Source organism: Olea europaea, unplaced genomic scaffold (genome assembly GCF_002742605.1).
Source record: "Olea europaea var. sylvestris unplaced genomic scaffold, O_europaea_v1 scaffold770, whole genome shotgun sequence".
NCBI lineage: Eukaryota > Viridiplantae > Streptophyta > Magnoliopsida > Lamiales > Oleaceae > Olea > Olea europaea.
In genome coordinates, this window is record NW_019266118.1 from 324,685 (window position 1) to 341,835 (window position 17,151).

The window sequence follows — 17,151 nt, forward strand, 5'->3', positions numbered from 1 at the left end:
CATAATTCACTTGTGCAATTATTCATTTTGTGATAATTACTCGACAAGATGCAATTATCCTTATCAGTGGTGCTTATAAATGTGAAACAGTGCATTCTTCATGCAAGAATCAAGTGGAACTTATATTCAATTATATTTTCTAGGTGATTGAAAGGTTTCCCTGGAAACCATAAATACAGGTTTGGTATAAAATATTAACTTTCTACTCTTGTTCACTAACTTGAAAAAAGAAATAAGATCATAAAATGAGTTTAAGGTGGGTTCTAAAGTGGAAAACTAGAGAAGGGTTAAAAAAGAAAAAAAAAAAAAAGGATAGAAAATAAATCTAGAGTGGCATGACTTCATATGACTTGATGAGTGTCTTAACGTTTTACACAAGAATCAACAAGTTGAAATACAAGCCTAAATAATGAATGGCAGCACCAATAGTCAGCATTCCAATCTAGAAGCTGTGACCATGTTCATGACTTGATGCGTTTTCAACACTGTGGTAATGATAATTCGAGCAGTTATGGTAGCATTATTGTAACTTTTAAAGCTTTAATTTTCATTATATTTCTAATTTATTTGGGATTTAATACTCGCTGTGTGAGTTGCATAAACTGCTAGTGAAGACTAACAGTCTAACAATTCCTTACAATGAGATGAACTAACTGGTTGCAGAAGGGATTTAGATTAAAAACTTCTAATTACATTTGAATTTAGAGCTTTAAGTTGTCCTACTTACATTTCGTTTTCGCACTGAGATGCATGAAAAGGAAAATACATGTAACTGTGAACTTTCATTATTTAATAACATTTTATTGCTACATATATTTTTTGCAGAAAGATATGCTATCGTAGGACAATTTTGAAAAGTGAAAGACATTGCTAGATATTTGACTTACAGACCAATGTTTAGTATTGTTTCTATTGCACTATGATGTCTCCATAAAAGTGTTGTTTCTATTATGATTTGCATTTTGTTGTATTAAGTTTTATGCTCGTACTATGCTTTGGGCTGTACAAATTTATCTTGTATTGAGGAATGATAAACTCAATTCTTTAATGCATAGTGAGGAAAATAAGTAAAAAGAACTTAAACTTTGGAATGTGGTGAAAAAAGCTCTACAAGTTGAATATCTTTATAATGTGGGGGTATTTAAAAATTTCAAATAAGGTACATCTTATATTTATTATTCTTTGTTTAAAACTGGCTTTTGAAAAGTGTTAGAAATAAAATTGGAAACATGTGGGTGAAATACAAGAGTTGAATGGATGAACATGTTCAAACATGTGACTGGAAGTCAAATTTAATTATACTTAACGTGATTTTGATATTTTGAAATGTTTTTAGAGGAGTTTGTAGATGTACAGATATGCAAGCAACGAATAGGAGGTTTACAAATTGATGGTACAAAATTAGTGTTCGAGAGGGACATAAATAAATTGTAGTTCGAGATGGATATACATAAATCGTCGAGCGGGATGGGTTTAAACCTATAACGGACTCACCTCTGGGAGTAAACCAACCTTTGTAATTGGAGATCCCATAAAGGAGGTTCAATGTAGTAGAAACAATCAGTACTGCATGATTTGTAATAACACTGCTTATATTATGCTCATCCCTATTGTGATAGTGCTAATAATAATATGATGTTGGAAAGAATTTAACCCTGAATGAGCATTGAGGTGAGAATTCTCGCAAGATATGGGTCACACGCACCTTTGAAGGACTTACCAATGTAAGAGTTGTCATGAGACTGTGGTTATGAGATTTGACTATTCTCTGGGAACTTTTATTAGAATCAAGATTAGAGCATTACCTGTTATGAACTAGAGCCTAAATCATGTAATAATTGAAATTTGGCTTAAGAGACCTAATGCAAGACTTAGTCCATTATGGTTCACTTAAATGAAATTTGCTATCATTAAGCGAGGTTCAAATCCAAAATACATTTATACCTATTACACATTATAACGTTGCTATTATATAGTTATCTATTTTGAAAGTTTAAAACTTGTGGGGGATTGTTGAAAGATAAATAATTTAATTTTTAAATTTTCAAATTAATACCTTTTAATTTGTTGTTTCTATTTTAATTTCAATTTAAAACAAATCAAATTAATAATATTACAGTGTAACATACATTTTAAATGATTTGATTATCATAAGTGTGGGAATTAAATTTATCCTTATAAAAGGGAATGATTTTCATTGAGATATATAACATGAGAAAACATAACTTGAAAAAAATAACTATATCTATATTTCATAATATTTTCCTATATTTTAACAATTTGATAAGGCTTGTTCTTTATCTCCTATGATCGTGGGCATAGAAAGAGAAACGATTTTGAGCCACATAATTTTTTTTTTTTTGGAGCCATGTAGTATCATAAGTACTCGTATGAAGAGGAGACAACACGATTTTAGGACAACCTTTTTAGCGTAACTCTCTAATACTTGCATTTCTAACTCTTTTCTTCTTATATTTATATTATTATTAAATGACGTTTATATTATTAAATTGATAATATTAATTGATAAATATCTACACATAAATTATTCCTTTTTTCCAACAAAATACTCAATGAATTTTGTAGATAAAATACCCACAACATTGACAAAAAGTATCAATAAATTTTGTAGGAAAAGCCTGCACGTACAGGTGCAGGTTTCACAGGGGCCTTATAAGCTCCTCACTATTTGGGGACGGCCCTACATGTATTTTAAAAAAAATTGTGGGGCTCGCACCCACTTATTTCTTGTCTGACAGGACCTGTTAATACTTGTAGCTTCTCTCAATTTTGTAATAAGATAGGCTCGTTTCACGATGCTTTTATTATTGCCTTTTGTACGAGAACTTTCAAAAAAATTGCATTGGGTCAGCTTCCTAAAAACGAGCTTTTCTTTCGGGAGAATTTTGAAAGGAAATCATATTGATTCAATTTCATCTGAAAGCACTTTTAATTAGAAGTACTTTTATAAATTAATCAACTTGATTTAAAGTAGCCTTTTGATTTCAATTTTTTTATTAACTTCTCAAAAATCATGCCAAATATATCTAATAACTCGATTTTATAAATTTCATCTAGATACGACGTCGAGCCATGTTTCAAAGCATTTGAAACCTCTTCTTTTTTTTCTTTCTTTTTTTATTTATTTATTTTTTTTGTGGTAAAAATCGAAACACGTAGTTGAATTTTAGTGCTTCGGGACATAAGAGCAATCCATACGCAAAGTTGAGAGACAAAAGTCACAAATTTAGAGCCTCAACTTGCCCAACTCACGACACGGAATTCCTTTTCACTGGCCCATATGACATGTGCCAACAAATAATTGCTGCGACTATGAAATGTTTACAGATAATGTTTCGTTTATTTTGTTACTTTCGAAAAGTAATTTTTTTTTTTTTAGATTTGTTTGAATAATTTTTTAATGTATTAATTAAATTATGTTATTGAGGATACATTACGCTGTATGATGACTCATTTAAGAACATCAATATTTATTCAATTATTCATTTGATTTCAAATTGCTCGTTTTAATTTGTTGAGCTTTCATACTGTGTTGAGATTCGTGATCCATCTTAAAATGCCCAAACCCATAATAAGTATAGTAGTTGATTTTTATTTTTTTTTATATTTTAAATAAAAAGATAGATATATTAATCGGAAACATTCGAACATAAAGTAGCATACACTCTTAGGTATTAATTATTAATAAAATGCGTGGTTTGAAACCTTCGTAAAAGTTATTGATCTCATGAAATGTGTAGTTAAAAATAAATTTTAAAAAAATGAGTTTTAGAAAATAAGCATCAAACATGGGGTTAGTTTATCCATTACTGATAATTTATGATTTACTTTTTAAAGGCGGTGTATTTCATTGAAATTGTGATGAATTTTAAAACTCATTCTAAAGTTAGGTTCCTTTAATTAAGATTTTATTGAATTTTAGTGAAATACACTAAAATTTAGGTGTTCCTAATTGAGATTTTAATGAAACTCTTTAAAATTTAGAAATCCTTAATAATTAGTGAATTTATAAAGATTTCATTAATAGAATGATTTTAAAATATTTGAATGGATTTCAAGTTTAAAAATACATATAAACCAATCTTTTGAATTTTCATTATATTTGATGAGATTCTTACGAAATTTGTAAGAATCTATTTAAATTCAAAAAATTCATTAGAATTTATGATTATTTAAAATTCATTAAAATAGTAGCTAAGAACACCATGTAAATATGTGACTTATTGAATATATATTAATATATATTAAAAAATCAATATAAGTATTTTTGAGAGTTGTTTATAAATATTCTAAATTATAAATAAATAGAAATGATCAGTGGACAAACTAGTAAAATTTATAAATTGCATGAAAAATGTGTAGATAAAAAATAAGATAATAAGAGGAAATTGAACTGATTATAAATAATTTATAAATCTTGCCCCTATTTGATTCCCATTTTTGGGATAAAATGAATTATGAAATAGTAGTTTTTTGGAGAATGTGTAGTTAAAAAGTAAAGAAAAGTTTTTGAAATTCGTGTATTATTATTTTATAGAATAATGTGTAGTTAAAAATGAATTTTGAAAAAATACATTCTTAAAAAAATGGGGATCAAATAAGAGCCTTAACATTTATAGCAATAACCTTAGCCAAACATACTTCCTTAATACAACTTAATTCATAGATTATGACAAATTCAAACTTGTAAGAAAATTTCAAAAGGAGATCAATCTCACCAGTTGATATTTCTTAACAATCCCCCTATTATATTTTATCAATTAAATATTGATTTCAATACTTTTATTTTATTATACTTTTCATATATTTACATAGAAATTTATCCCATAATAGTGATTCAAATTGCTCGTTTAAAATATTTTCTTCGAACGAATGGTTGAAAAGGAATAATTCAAAAGATTACATATTAATTTTGGTTAACATATATAGATATAGCCTTCATAATGAATAACGATAAATAGAGACACACATCGATATATAAGAAACGAAAAGGAAGAAACAGATAGAAATGCGAGGAGCCACCAGAAGACGACAGTAACAAATTTTGACTACAATTCCTCAATATATATTAATTGTTAACAGGAAACTCTGATAAAGAAACCCATTTCCTATTGCAGCATGAGCACATAGAGAGAGATAGATAAACACAAATAATTATATATCTAAAAGCTACGGAGGTGAGTTTTTGGAAATGATTTTCATTCACGAGTGCTAATTTTTTTATGCTTTTGGCGTGGATCTATCGGCTTTGATTGGAGTTGACATATAATCCATGGGCTATAATTAACGGATTTGGTTAATTTTTGTTCCTGTATACATTTGGAATAACATGTCCAGAATCTTGCTTATTATGGTTCAACCTGAATTTTTCCTTTGTTAGCATAAATTTATTTTTTCTGCTGCTTTGCTGTATTTAAATTTTTTGTAGTCATCTGGAGTCAAAGATGATCTTTTTTGCGTTTCTGAAAACATGTCAGATGGATGAGTTTTATTTTATTTTGTTCAAAATTTCTTAATTTTGTAGTTTTATTTTCCTGAAATCGGAATGAATTGATGCTTATATGTCAGGGAATATGGTGGGCTCACCAGCTTAGTTTGGCTCTAGTAATCTGAACATTTTTGTTTTAGAGCTGGGGAGATCTTATACTCTATCGAAAAGGCTGTTTAGATTTCATATTTTGATGATCATTTTGGATGCTCAACTTTCCTTCTGTTGAAAACAAGTAGCTGTATTCAATTTTGATGCTTAATTCAGCATAGGAATTCAGAATTATCAAGTATTTGTCATGCTCTTTTTTTCTGTCAACGCAACAGATGAATACATAATATAACTGATTTTCTCCAACATAATTTTCAGGATTGATTGTTATCTCGTGGAGTGAATTGATAAATTCCTCATCTCACTCATTGTACCTTCTCAAAGGCAATGGTTGTGCTATGCACTCCTCTTCATATTTTGATCCGTCAAAAGTGTTGCTTCTGGGTTGTTTAAAGGAGCTTCTAATGGGATGGGGATGCATTGCATAGATAGCTAATGGTACTTTCCATTATAAAATGTGAAGGTCAGTTAGGTGTGTCATGTACAAGTTTTGAAATCATATGATGATATCTGCATTATTATATCTTTACTATGGTGGTTCATATATTCAGTAACCAGATTACATGTTTAGTGGGAAAACACAAGCACTTCTTATCCCCTAAATGCCATTTTAAGATTTTAAAAATAAACTTGGTGTAATGATTTGAACAACGTTCTTAGGTTCTCAAACAAGTAGAACAAAATAACATACTAAGTTGATCATGGGCTTGCCTCAAGTTCCCTCCGGCAAGATTGGTGAGGAAACAGCCACATCAATGAGCATGTTCATGCAAATTCCAGCTCGATTTGCTGGTGGGAGTAGCTGTGATATGAGTGGAATGCACACAGGTCATTTGAGCAGTCGAATGCATGGGTCTTCAATAGAACATGTGAAGGATGTTGATATTGTTAATTTGCACAATAATGGTATAGCCAACATGCATAAGTTGAGGATTGATTCTGCAGAAAAGAATGGCTTCTTGTCTCGTAATAGCGGAAAAAATGTTCAAACTCCAGTTTCTAGGATTGTGGGTTTTGAATCAAGTGCATTAATTAACCATAATAATCCACATGGAGAGAAACAAGCAGTTGGTGTTCATTCTCCTCCTAGCATTAGTATCACTTCTGATGTGACTGAGACCTCAAGTTCACTGGTCAGGAAACGGTTATTATCGCCTTTAAATGGTATGCAATTGCCTGATAAATTAAGTGGTGAATATCTAGACATTGGCAGTACAGCTTATTCCCACTTAAAAAGTGGTAACTACAGTATCAGTCTGAAAGAGAATAAAAAAGCTAACATAAGCAACTTGGACTATTCGAGTCCTCTAATTAGGTCTTCATCTAGTTTTCCCAGAGCAAGTGGTCCACGGGAGGATGATATTGAGACAAACTCGATTATAATCACCGACGGGCCTTTATATGGGAAAGATGAGCCTATAACTGAGGTTAATCTTTCTTCATTCCATGAAGTTAGGCATTGTAGAAAAACAACCACAATACAACCCGATAATGGGGCAATAGACATACCACGAGAAAGGGTTGTCTCCTCACCATTGGCTCTGTCTCCTCTTGGACCAAAATTTTGTGGAAGAATGAGAAATTCTGGACCATCTAGAGATTCCAGAAAAGAGTCTGACGAGAGATGTATAAACTTCATGGAAGTGGAACAGTCTCTTGAAGAAACTTTCTCAGAGGAGTTAACTTCTCTTAGAGACGAGAATCCCGCACTTGCAAGTAAAGTGTTTGAAGATGATGGAATGTCGTCTGTCGCACCTGAAAGATTAACTGCCATACAAGAGCAAACTCTGTCTGTTGCAACTCAAAATGCAAAGTTAGGTAGAACTCTAAGTGGCCTATCTGTCAGAAGGTCCTTGGTTGGATCATTTGAGGAGTCACTTTTGTCTGGTCGATTAGCTTCGGGAATGGTGAGCCAGGTACAATTCATTTTCCATAGTTGTCGATGCTCTATTGTTTCATATATTTCATTAATTTTTACTATTTGAGGAACATTGCATTTTACAATGGCTGAAAGGGTTGTAAAATGTCATTCTTTTTCGTGCAGAAATTCGATGGCTTCCTTGCCATTCTTAATATCACCGGTGGAAAATTTTCACCCCATCCGCAGAAACTTCCATTTGCCGCGACGAGTGTGGATGGTGATAATTACTTACTGTACTATTCATCTATAAATCTTGCTGGACATTTACCATCTAACAAGTGTAAAGGCCCAAAATTGAGACGGAGTCTTAGTGTCAGTGGCTCCTGTGAACAGAAAGCTCGTTTGCGAATACCTATGAAAGGGCGCATACAATTGGTAATCTCTCTTTTTCTCTGTGTGTCTAGTGTCTACCCCTCACTCTTTACAGGAGCATGTTTTTATAATTATTTTTCTATAATCTTCAAAATGGTACAAGTTCAGTATACGTGTTGGTGGTGGAGCCCCTACCCACCCAAATGGAGTTAATTATGAAGCTGGTTCTACATTTGCAGGAAACCATACATGAATATTACTACAGCTTCGTTTGTCTTTCTCAAAATTGTAACGTTATATGAATAGCGCAACAATTTTAAATCCATAATCATTTCATGCAGAGATATTCTAACTGATTTCTAATTTTTTATTTTTTATTTTTTTGATATGTATGGTGCAGTCTCATACCATTTATAATATCCTATTGTATGGGATTCTACTATAGTCATTTTTTAGCTTCTAAAAAATAATTGGCTTCATGTAATGTACAAATACTTCCCTTACCTTTAGCTTTGTTATTTTTTAATCAAAATACCTCCTTTGCATTTGAGTGTTACTAGCAGTTGCTTTATTCCTTCTACCACATAGTGGATTTTCCATGATCCTTGTGTTGTAGTTATGAAGAAATGTTTTCACATGGATGATCCAACTCAATCCATATCTTCATGTATCCTCTAGCTCAACACAATTTTATCCCATTTAATTAGAGGTGGGTGCGGGTCGGTTCGGTTCGGTTCAGTTTTAAAGAGAACCGAACCGAACCAAAATTTTCGGGTATTTAGTAAATGGAACCGTCGGGTCCAAATATAATTATGGAACCGTTCGGATTCGATTTCGTTCGGTTCGGTTCGGTTCGGTTTTGTTCGGTTCCGTACTATAATTAAATTTTTAATATTTATAATAACATTCTATAAATACAACTAATGACTCATTCAATGGTTTTGGAATGTCAGAGACTAGTAGACTACCTTGTTTAAATGGTCACTACGGTCAAAGTTTCGGTCGACGGAGGTCACAGCTTCGATCGGAGGTCTCAGTGTCGATCGGTGATTGTATAGGTTTTGAAATGTCAGCGAGGCTGCAAGAGCGAGTGCGAGAGTCGAGACAATATTATGCACTTTAGTGTATTGCTTAGGATTATTTAGTGGGTTAAATCTTATTGGGCTAAGAAATGAAACAATAAAATAGGTAATTGGGCCAAAAATTAAAAAATTAGAAATGAAACAAATTATTGGGCAAAAAATTTGGATTTAAAAATTGTTAATTTGTTTAAAAAACTAAAATTAAAATAATTTGATTTATTAAATATAAAAAAAACTAGAAAGATTTGGTTCTTATTCGGTTCTTCGGTTATTGGTCTAGAACCGAGAACCGAACCGTACCCATCGGTTCTAAATTCAGATACCCGTTCGAGTATTTAATTTGAAAAGAACCTCGGATTCGGTTCGGTCGGTTTGATTCGGGAGATTTGCCCAGCCCTATATTTAATAATGCTCTTATTTTAGCTTCAGTGCTTGTATAGATTTCGTATCCAATGAGTAACTCAACTCTATGATTCTGAATCATTCCACAATCTGCGGCATCATCTGGATTCCGTTTGTAATGATAAAAGTAATGGACACATCATACCTACTGTGCATCTATAATAATATTGGAAAGTTGATAGACTTGCTCTTATGAATTCATGATACAATCCATAGGAGCAGAATCAATCTCTTTTGTTTCAATTTAACTAATTTGCTTCGGGGTGATCGACATGTTATTGCTTTCTAGGAATAGGAATATAAATAAATGATTATTGAGATATAGTTCTACGAAAGGAATATCTGATATCCTAATGCAATTTCACCAAATTAAATATCATTTTTTGCTCCATGTTCAATGGAATAGCCAAATGGATGGAGAGTGATCGATTACATTTATGATTCTTGAACTAAATTAGAATACATCAATAGCAGCATGTATAATTCTTGAACTACATTTTTGAACATCTCTTCTGCTGTCCTTTTCTAGTGCCCTTTTGATCATTAACTGAAACTGCAGTTGGAGCTTCAAAGATAATCCTGGCCTGATGGCATAAAATAAAATGGCTTTATCTATAAGTTGCGAAGTAGTGAATGTGCATGACATTATTGTGGGCTAGGTGATCAATGATTTTTTTACATCAAATTGTGGTTATTATTTTAAGGTTTTCCAAAAGCTCGTGTCAACGAGAAGAAGAATTTGGCTTGGAATTGCCAAAAGGATGACTTCTCACTGATAATTGAGTTTCATCCAATTGCCAAGACTTCCCCATGTTGATAATTGAGTTGCTTTGACAGGTCCTAAGCAATCCGGAAAGAACACCTATCCATACATTCTTCTGTAACTATGATTTGAGTGACATGCCTGCTGGCACTAAGGTATATCTAAATCTTATTAACTTTCCCAGTGATCACTATCTTCCTGAACTTTCGAAATTGCTACCCTTGTTGTTGCAACTACTATCAGTAGGTAATTGATGGTAATTTATTTATATATCACAAATTATTTTAGTGTTGTCTGTTAGCGTCATTAGTTCCAGTATCTGATTTGTATATTTATTTTTCAAATCTACAAATTCGAAGCTTTTGATTATTATCTGATAACGAACCTAAAAACTTAATAACAATAAAAGATCCAAATAGGAGGATTAAAAATTAACAGACATAAATGAAGGCACAGTGTTCTCCATGACATCTTCCTGTTACATTCTTGGGGAAAATGGTGGTTTGGATCAAAATTGGCTTCTTGTTCTGCTGTGATGATTATGAATGTTTGCTGATTCCAAACTTTTAGGGATTGGTATTCACTTAGGATTACACTATCTTTACCTTGAATGTAGCTTTATAGGACTTTTTAGTTCAACAGCACTCCATTATCGTTTTATGTCGAACAGTTTCAGATTGCAATTACATAACTGATATCATGAGCTAGGAGTCTCTTAAGTGAGATTTATATGCTATGTGCCTTGGCTGCAATGTTCTTCGACATGCCAAAAACAGTATATGTAAATGGGGAAACTAGGATGGAGGGTTTAAATGCTTCTCTGGTTGTCGAGGTTTAAGCCTTGAGTTTTCACACTCTCTTTAGTGCACGGATATTAAGGTCTTGGAGCTGGCTTGCTAGACCATAGTTGTTTCTCTCTCTTTGTTCTTTACCTTCATATTTCAAACATAACCATCACATCCATTCAGTGAGATCGAAAATGGCTGCTGTTCCTGAAATGGTGAATTCCTAAATTTGTGGGCTTCAAATTTTGCACTTTAGTATTCTCATTTTGCTTAATACTGAAGCTTTATTGAGTGCTCCTATCACTGATCAAATCTCAATGATCTCTGCATGGGCCTAACTATGATCAATTCACAGTGAGCTGACTATGATGTCCTCCCATGGGCCGTGGCACTTCATTTTATAATTAGTTTGCCGTGTCATGAATACTGTTTTATTACTTTTTAACAAGTTTCGACTATGCATTAAAATTTGCATTGATTCTCTCCATGCTTGTTTCACTTTCTAGACATTTTTACGGCAAAAAGTCACTTTAGCTATGGATAAAGGAGGACGTAAAGACCCTAATACAAGAAATGGCGCCACGCAGCCTGAAATTTCAAAATTTGGCAATTCTTTGCAGCATAGGGAGGTATTTGATGATTCGCTTGGAGTCGATATGCGTAGTGAATTAGACAATGATTCATGCAGAAATACTAATGGAGTGGACGATGTCCCTTTTATTTTGTCTGATGGAAATGAAAGCCAATCTGCCCGTAGCCCTTCAAAGGTTAATGAGAATACTGCAGGTTCTGGTGTTCTGAGATATGCTCTACATCTCCGTTTTCTATGCCCCCATCCAAAGGACTTCGTGAAGACATTCCAGAGATGCAAATCTGGTTCATCTTCTCTGCCGGCAAGGAATGGTGTGGACAGCGAAGCTGAACGCCGCTTCTACTTGTATGATGATATGAGAGTCGTGTTTCCTCAGCGCCATTCGGATTCTGACGAGGGCAAGGTAAACAGATAAAGCTACTATTTGACATGCATGTCTAGATGCTTCCACTCCGAAGTAAATCAGACTTATTTCTGACTAATGCACATATTTTCTTATTGTAAGATGACCTATCTTACACCCTTAGCCTCTAAGCATACGTAATTACTATTAGAAATGAAGTCTTGCATTATCCAGTTTAAAGTTAAATGCCAGTCGAATGGTAGTTCATGGATTGTGCATGGTATCTTACTTATTTCCTTTCTTTTGAGTACAAGGGATGTAGTTACAAATCGATGATCTAGGAGTGACATTACCGGGGAGCAGCCCCGATTCGATTGACACCCTTTCTGTCATCCCCTGAAAGTTTCAGTGAATTTGGATTCATCTTATAACTGTTTTCTACTCTCATTTTTACAGTTATTCAATTTGAGCATGTATTAAAATAAATAAGTTGCATCTCTCTGTTTTACCTGAAACAACAGATGACCATGAGCTATTACCTTCTTCTTTGAGTTTGGTCAGTACTCGCTGTTCATTGTTTCATGTCCCTTTAGACCAGGAGGGTAAATTCTATAGATAGTCGGCCATTTTTGACGAGGCGGGTGAACGATTTCTACTAATAGTCGAACCTTTTTCAATTCTTGGTAATGTAGATATTTTCTGTCATGGTACCCATATAAATAACTTGTGTTCATGCTCGGAATTTTGACATTTTGTTATGAAAAGCTTATTTCAAAGTTTGGTTGCTGGACATCAATGGATACAATCTCTTCCTATAAGTCTCATGTAATCCAGTAACGAGTTTTTTGTGATTTGATGTGCAGTTACACGTGGAATATCACTATCCATCAGATCCGAAGTACTTCAACATAAGTCCATAAATGACTTGTTTTGATCATCTTAAAATTTGATTTGTTAGTACATAATTGTACATATATTTCTGTGTCATCGTTAAGATGGGGGACTCCCATTTGTTTCTTTTTATAGTGGAACTGATTGTCATTTACTGTAAATATTGTACATGTGACAAGTATTAGCCCAGGAAGGAAGTACACATTCATATCAGAAATGAAATCTTCTAGTAGAGCCCATATCAGCTGCCTAATTTTATATCATTATTGTAAGATTCGTTTTTAAGCCCTCATTTGGTAATCATTCGTTCAAAAATTTTCTTTTCTTGTACTTATTTCCACTATTCATTCTCACAATAAAATATTTATAACACAGACCCAAATTTTAGTAGACTTTTTAATCACAAATCATCCAAAAAATTATTATTCAGAAATTTATTCTTTACAAAAAATGATAGTCAAACAAACACTAAACTGTTGAACAATCTTCACACATTTGGAGCAATGTAAACGTTGATGGGTTCAATTCGATCTTCAACCACCACCGTTGCCGTCACCACCACAATGGCCATGCCTGCCACTCCAGCCCATCTCGTGTGAGCTGCCACCCTCCGCCGGTGCCACACCAATACCATAGCTAAACGAATTACAATCATAGCAGCAAGAAATGAGTTAAGATTGATCGTTCCTTGGTTGGGCAACTACCAGCACAAAATGATGCACAAGGCAGATGCATATGGTGAAACCCTACCAACCATTACACAGAGACCATATCAAGACATGACAGAATCAGCTACACGGCACTGAGAGAGAAACTAAACTATACAGGATAATTCATTTCATGCCTTATCCTAATGTTATATAATTAGAAAAACATTTTGAAACAATAAAAGGAAAAAGAAAAAGAATGGGCCGCAATTTAAAAAAATAAAAATAAAAAAGAAAGAATGGGCCACTATTTTTCCAACTACCTAACTACCTTCAATAGAAATAATCACTATGAGACTATAACAGAAGCATCTAACTGAATCCAACATCATCAAAGCAATTTGATGTGCCACCCACAAGTCTATCAAAATCAGACAAAGTCACAAGAAGACGGAATAATGAATGAAAGAAAGAACGGATCTGGAAGATTCTAAAGATGACCTCGCATAGGAACCGCCTCTCACCTCTTGCTGTCAACTAGGCAAGAAGCGAAGTGTAGAGCAATTAGTTCAGAAGGATAACCATTCTATAATCATTCAAGAACAATCGAGCTATGAACCACACGATTAGATAAAAACTAGAATTAACACTTTTTGTGTGTGTGGGCTATTCTGACATTAAAAGAAGGCTAAAATATCAAGTCCTACACATTCATTCAAGATACATTACAGAAACATCAGAGAATGAGTTCAAAGCAAAGACTTTTTCATTAATTTTATTGGGATTTGTTAGGAAAACATAAGCCCCTAATCAAGTTAGGTAACCAAACCCAGAAATTAAAATTCTGAAAAACACAAACTCTTATCAGCAACTAGACTATTCATGTTTGCTTTTCTACCACAGCATTCTAAACAAAACTTATCAACAACGTAAAAACTAATGAAATCAAATTACAGAGAAAATGAAACATTATTGACATTCATATTAACAGCATTCAATTTCATCTTTACCACCGTTCATCAACTCAAGTCCTGGCAAAGACTCCCCATAGCTTGCCGTTGCCAAGATTGTCATAAAGCTTCTTAGCACCATCAACATTCATCTCGACTAGTTTCTGCAGATAAGAACGAGCACCAGTAGCCACCATTTGCTTCCTGGATTTCTTATAATGGACTATTGATGTTAAAATCGAAATAGGATACTTCTTGTCCAAATTTAGCACCAGAGGATCCAAGAGTTTAACTGCACTCGTGATCCCCTTCTCCTCCTTTCTAAACATTCTCCTATTCCCAGCATAAACCATAAGTTTTGACAGTGTTTTTGCAGCAGCCTCTTTCTCCTCAATCGCCTTACCATCTAACATTCTTGACAAAAGCGAAATGCAACCCATTTTTCCCAATTCTTTCTGTGTTTTGACACTGTAAGCCAAATCATACACTGCATTTGCAGCTGCAACTCTCACTCCTAAAACCCCACAGTTCAACACCCCAACCACATGATTCAAAAAGCCATTTGCAACGAGGACCTCACTGATTAATGGGCTCGAGGCCAATATTGATACCATCTGAACAACAACCTCAAGATTGCGAGGCGTGGGAGCAGAGTCCCAGAAATTTTTCACACACTCAATTCCACCTTCTCTGGCAAGAAACAGCTTCAAGTCATCATCTCCCGAAATTAAATTACACAAACACCCAATTGAATTTTCGTGAGCCAATGCAGTACCCGAATTAGACAGTGCTAATAGCGTCACCACTGCATCTTCTTCCATAAAATGCTCTTTAACTTCAGGAAAAGCTGCTAAATTACGCAACACTCCAGCCGACATAGCCTGAGAATTCGGCGTCCCAGACTGACAAATTTCTAGTAGAGATGTAATTCCTCCTCTGGACCCAATTGCCCTTGCATTTTCCTTCGAATGACTCAAAGCTTGAAGGGCAATGCAAGACTTCTCTTTCGCGAAAACACTTCCTGATTCAAGCACCCGGAGCAAATGATTAAGCAATACTAATCCTTCAGCAAGTAAAACATGCTTGCCCGAATCGACTGTGGAAATTTTGGCAATGGCAGCGACTGTCCTTTCCTTAATTTCTGATGAACTGGAATCCAGTAAACGCACGAGTATAGGAACGATTCCCTGCGCCACCGCAATTAGTACATTCTTATCATCTTCCTGTAATAGTCCGAGAAGCGAGTCAAGGGCAGAGATTTTGGACTCAGCTGACCCGATCTGAAGACGAGTCATCAAATTCCGGGATTCAGCCCGGACCGACTCCCGTTTACTGGATGATGAAACATTAGATACAGTTGCCTGAAATGAAACGGCGGCACTTTCGGTGACAACCCCGCTTTTGTTAAGCACCTCGAGATCGTTGATGTGATTATCGAGTTTTGCGGAAATGGAATCAACATCGTTTTGGGTCTTGAGCTTTCCGCCCGGAGGTGTCGGCGAATGGCAGATGTCCGCAAGAGAGACCGCCGCCGAGCAGGTAGCGGAGAGGGAGTGAAAAAGGTCCACTGAAAGCGGGTTTACATAGCCGGCGGCTGATGAAAATTTCAAAAGATGGGTCTCCAAAGCTGTTAATTTGGTTCTGATTAGCGACCATTTCCCCTTGAAGATTTGAACACGAGAAATGGAATCCAAAAGGGAGACAATCAGTATCTGTATATTCTTGACAGTTGGATTGATGGGTTCTTCCGCCACTGCTTCTTTCATCGCTTTAACGTCTCGGAAGAACGCGGTGGCCGGTTTGGAGGGAAACTTTGGAGGTGGCGGCGGGGAGGACGGAGGCTGTGGAGGGAGGTTTGGTCTATGATTGTGAAACTGTGTGCGGAGGGTAACAACGATTGGACAATTAATGTAACGGGGGCTAGGGTGTCAAAGCCTCACGCGGGGAAAAGCGTTGACTACAAACATGATGATTATTAAAAAAGTCGAACCCCAGCCATAAGGACTTTCATCGTCCAGTCCTAGAACTATGTGAGAGATGTAAATCGTAGGATGTGTCTCAACAGATAAAAAAAACAAGAATTGCCTATATATTGTACCTACAAGAAGTCCAATTTAATGTCTCAGGAACTTGATGATTATTAATTATGTGTTATTATGCCTTGTTTGAGCCACGTTCTTCTTTAAAATATATATATATATATATATAAATTTTTCTACAGTAATTTGACATCATTTCAATTACACAATTTTCAAAAAAATATCATTACACGTAAATTCAAAATTTATCAGCATTTTTTAACTACATATTTTCTATCAATACACTATTAAAAATGAATTTTTATAAAAATAATGTGGCTCAAAACTATAAAAGTTACTAACCTTTTGGTGGTGTTCTATCTACTAAAAAATGTATAATTTTGTTGTTCTTAGATATATTTAATATTGTCTTTCAATTTTGCGTTGCATGAGAATGTAATTTAAAAGCTTACTTGTCACATTTTTTTTAAGAAAAGTTATTTTCTTTAGGCACGTTTGTCAATATTTTTTTATTAAAATTGATTTTTAACAGATTCATTTTCAATTACACATTCTATAAGATTCTTAATATTTTTTCCTATTTCCCAACTACGTGTTTTTCAAAAAAAAAAAATATATAATAATAATAATAATAATAATAATAATTTTCACCAAAAAAAATCTCTACTGAAAAACGTTAAACAAATTTGGTTGTTTACATTAAAACTTGTTTACTGTAATTGAATATAACTTGCTATTATTACATTAAATAAAAGAGAAAATTTCATAGAATGTTCAATTTTACATAGTCATTTGCAAAAATGT

At 34.0% G+C, this 17,151-nt stretch overlaps 2 protein-coding genes across 4 annotated transcripts; one reads left to right on the forward strand and one right to left on the reverse strand.

Moving 5' to 3' along the window:
* The first annotated feature begins 4,988 nt into the window (after positions 1-4,988).
* On the forward strand, positions 4,989-12,950 carry LOC111391252. 3 transcript variants are annotated; one of them, XM_023016424.1, is made up of 8 exons: positions 4,989-5,198; positions 5,590-5,798; positions 5,879-6,083; positions 6,281-7,536; positions 7,665-7,916; positions 10,175-10,255; positions 11,392-11,880; positions 12,684-12,950. In XM_023016424.1, exons 4-8 carry the CDS (start codon positions 6,322-6,324, stop codon positions 12,738-12,740), a joined length of 2,094 nt encoding a protein of 697 aa, XP_022872192.1. In that variant the 5' UTR covers positions 4,989-5,198; positions 5,590-5,798; positions 5,879-6,083; positions 6,281-6,321; the 3' UTR covers positions 12,741-12,950. The 3 variants fall into 3 exon arrangements, with proteins under 3 accessions (XP_022872192.1, XP_022872190.1, XP_022872191.1); XM_023016422.1 differs by having other exon boundaries at positions 5,879-7,536; XM_023016423.1 differs by lacking the exon at positions 5,590-5,798.
* Positions 12,951-14,102: 1,152 nt separating this feature from the next.
* Positions 14,103-16,218, reverse strand: LOC111391256. The gene has a single exon (XM_023016427.1). It carries the CDS (start codon positions 16,072-16,074, stop codon positions 14,383-14,385), a length of 1,692 nt encoding a protein of 563 aa, XP_022872195.1. The 5' UTR covers positions 16,075-16,218; the 3' UTR covers positions 14,103-14,382.
* Positions 16,219-17,151: the final 933 nt, after the last annotated feature.

What these genes read in the sequence shown, in the direction of transcription:
- LOC111391252 (XM_023016422.1), top strand. Translation starts at nt 6,322, where the DNA reads ATGGGCTTGCCTCAAGTTCCCTCCGGCAAGATTGGTGAGGAAACAGCC. An exon ending in TGAAAGGGCGCATACAATTG is followed by an intron (nt 7,917 to 10,174) that starts GTAATCTCTCTT and finishes TTGCTTTGACAG; the next exon opens with GTCCTAAGCAATCCGGAAAG. An exon ending in CGGATTCTGACGAGGGCAAG is followed by an intron (nt 11,881 to 12,683) that starts GTAAACAGATAA and finishes TTTGATGTGCAG; the next exon opens with TTACACGTGGAATATCACTA.
- LOC111391256 (XM_023016427.1), bottom strand. Translation starts at nt 16,074, where the DNA reads ATGAAAGAAGCAGTGGCGGAAGAACCCATCAATCCAACTGTCAAGAAT.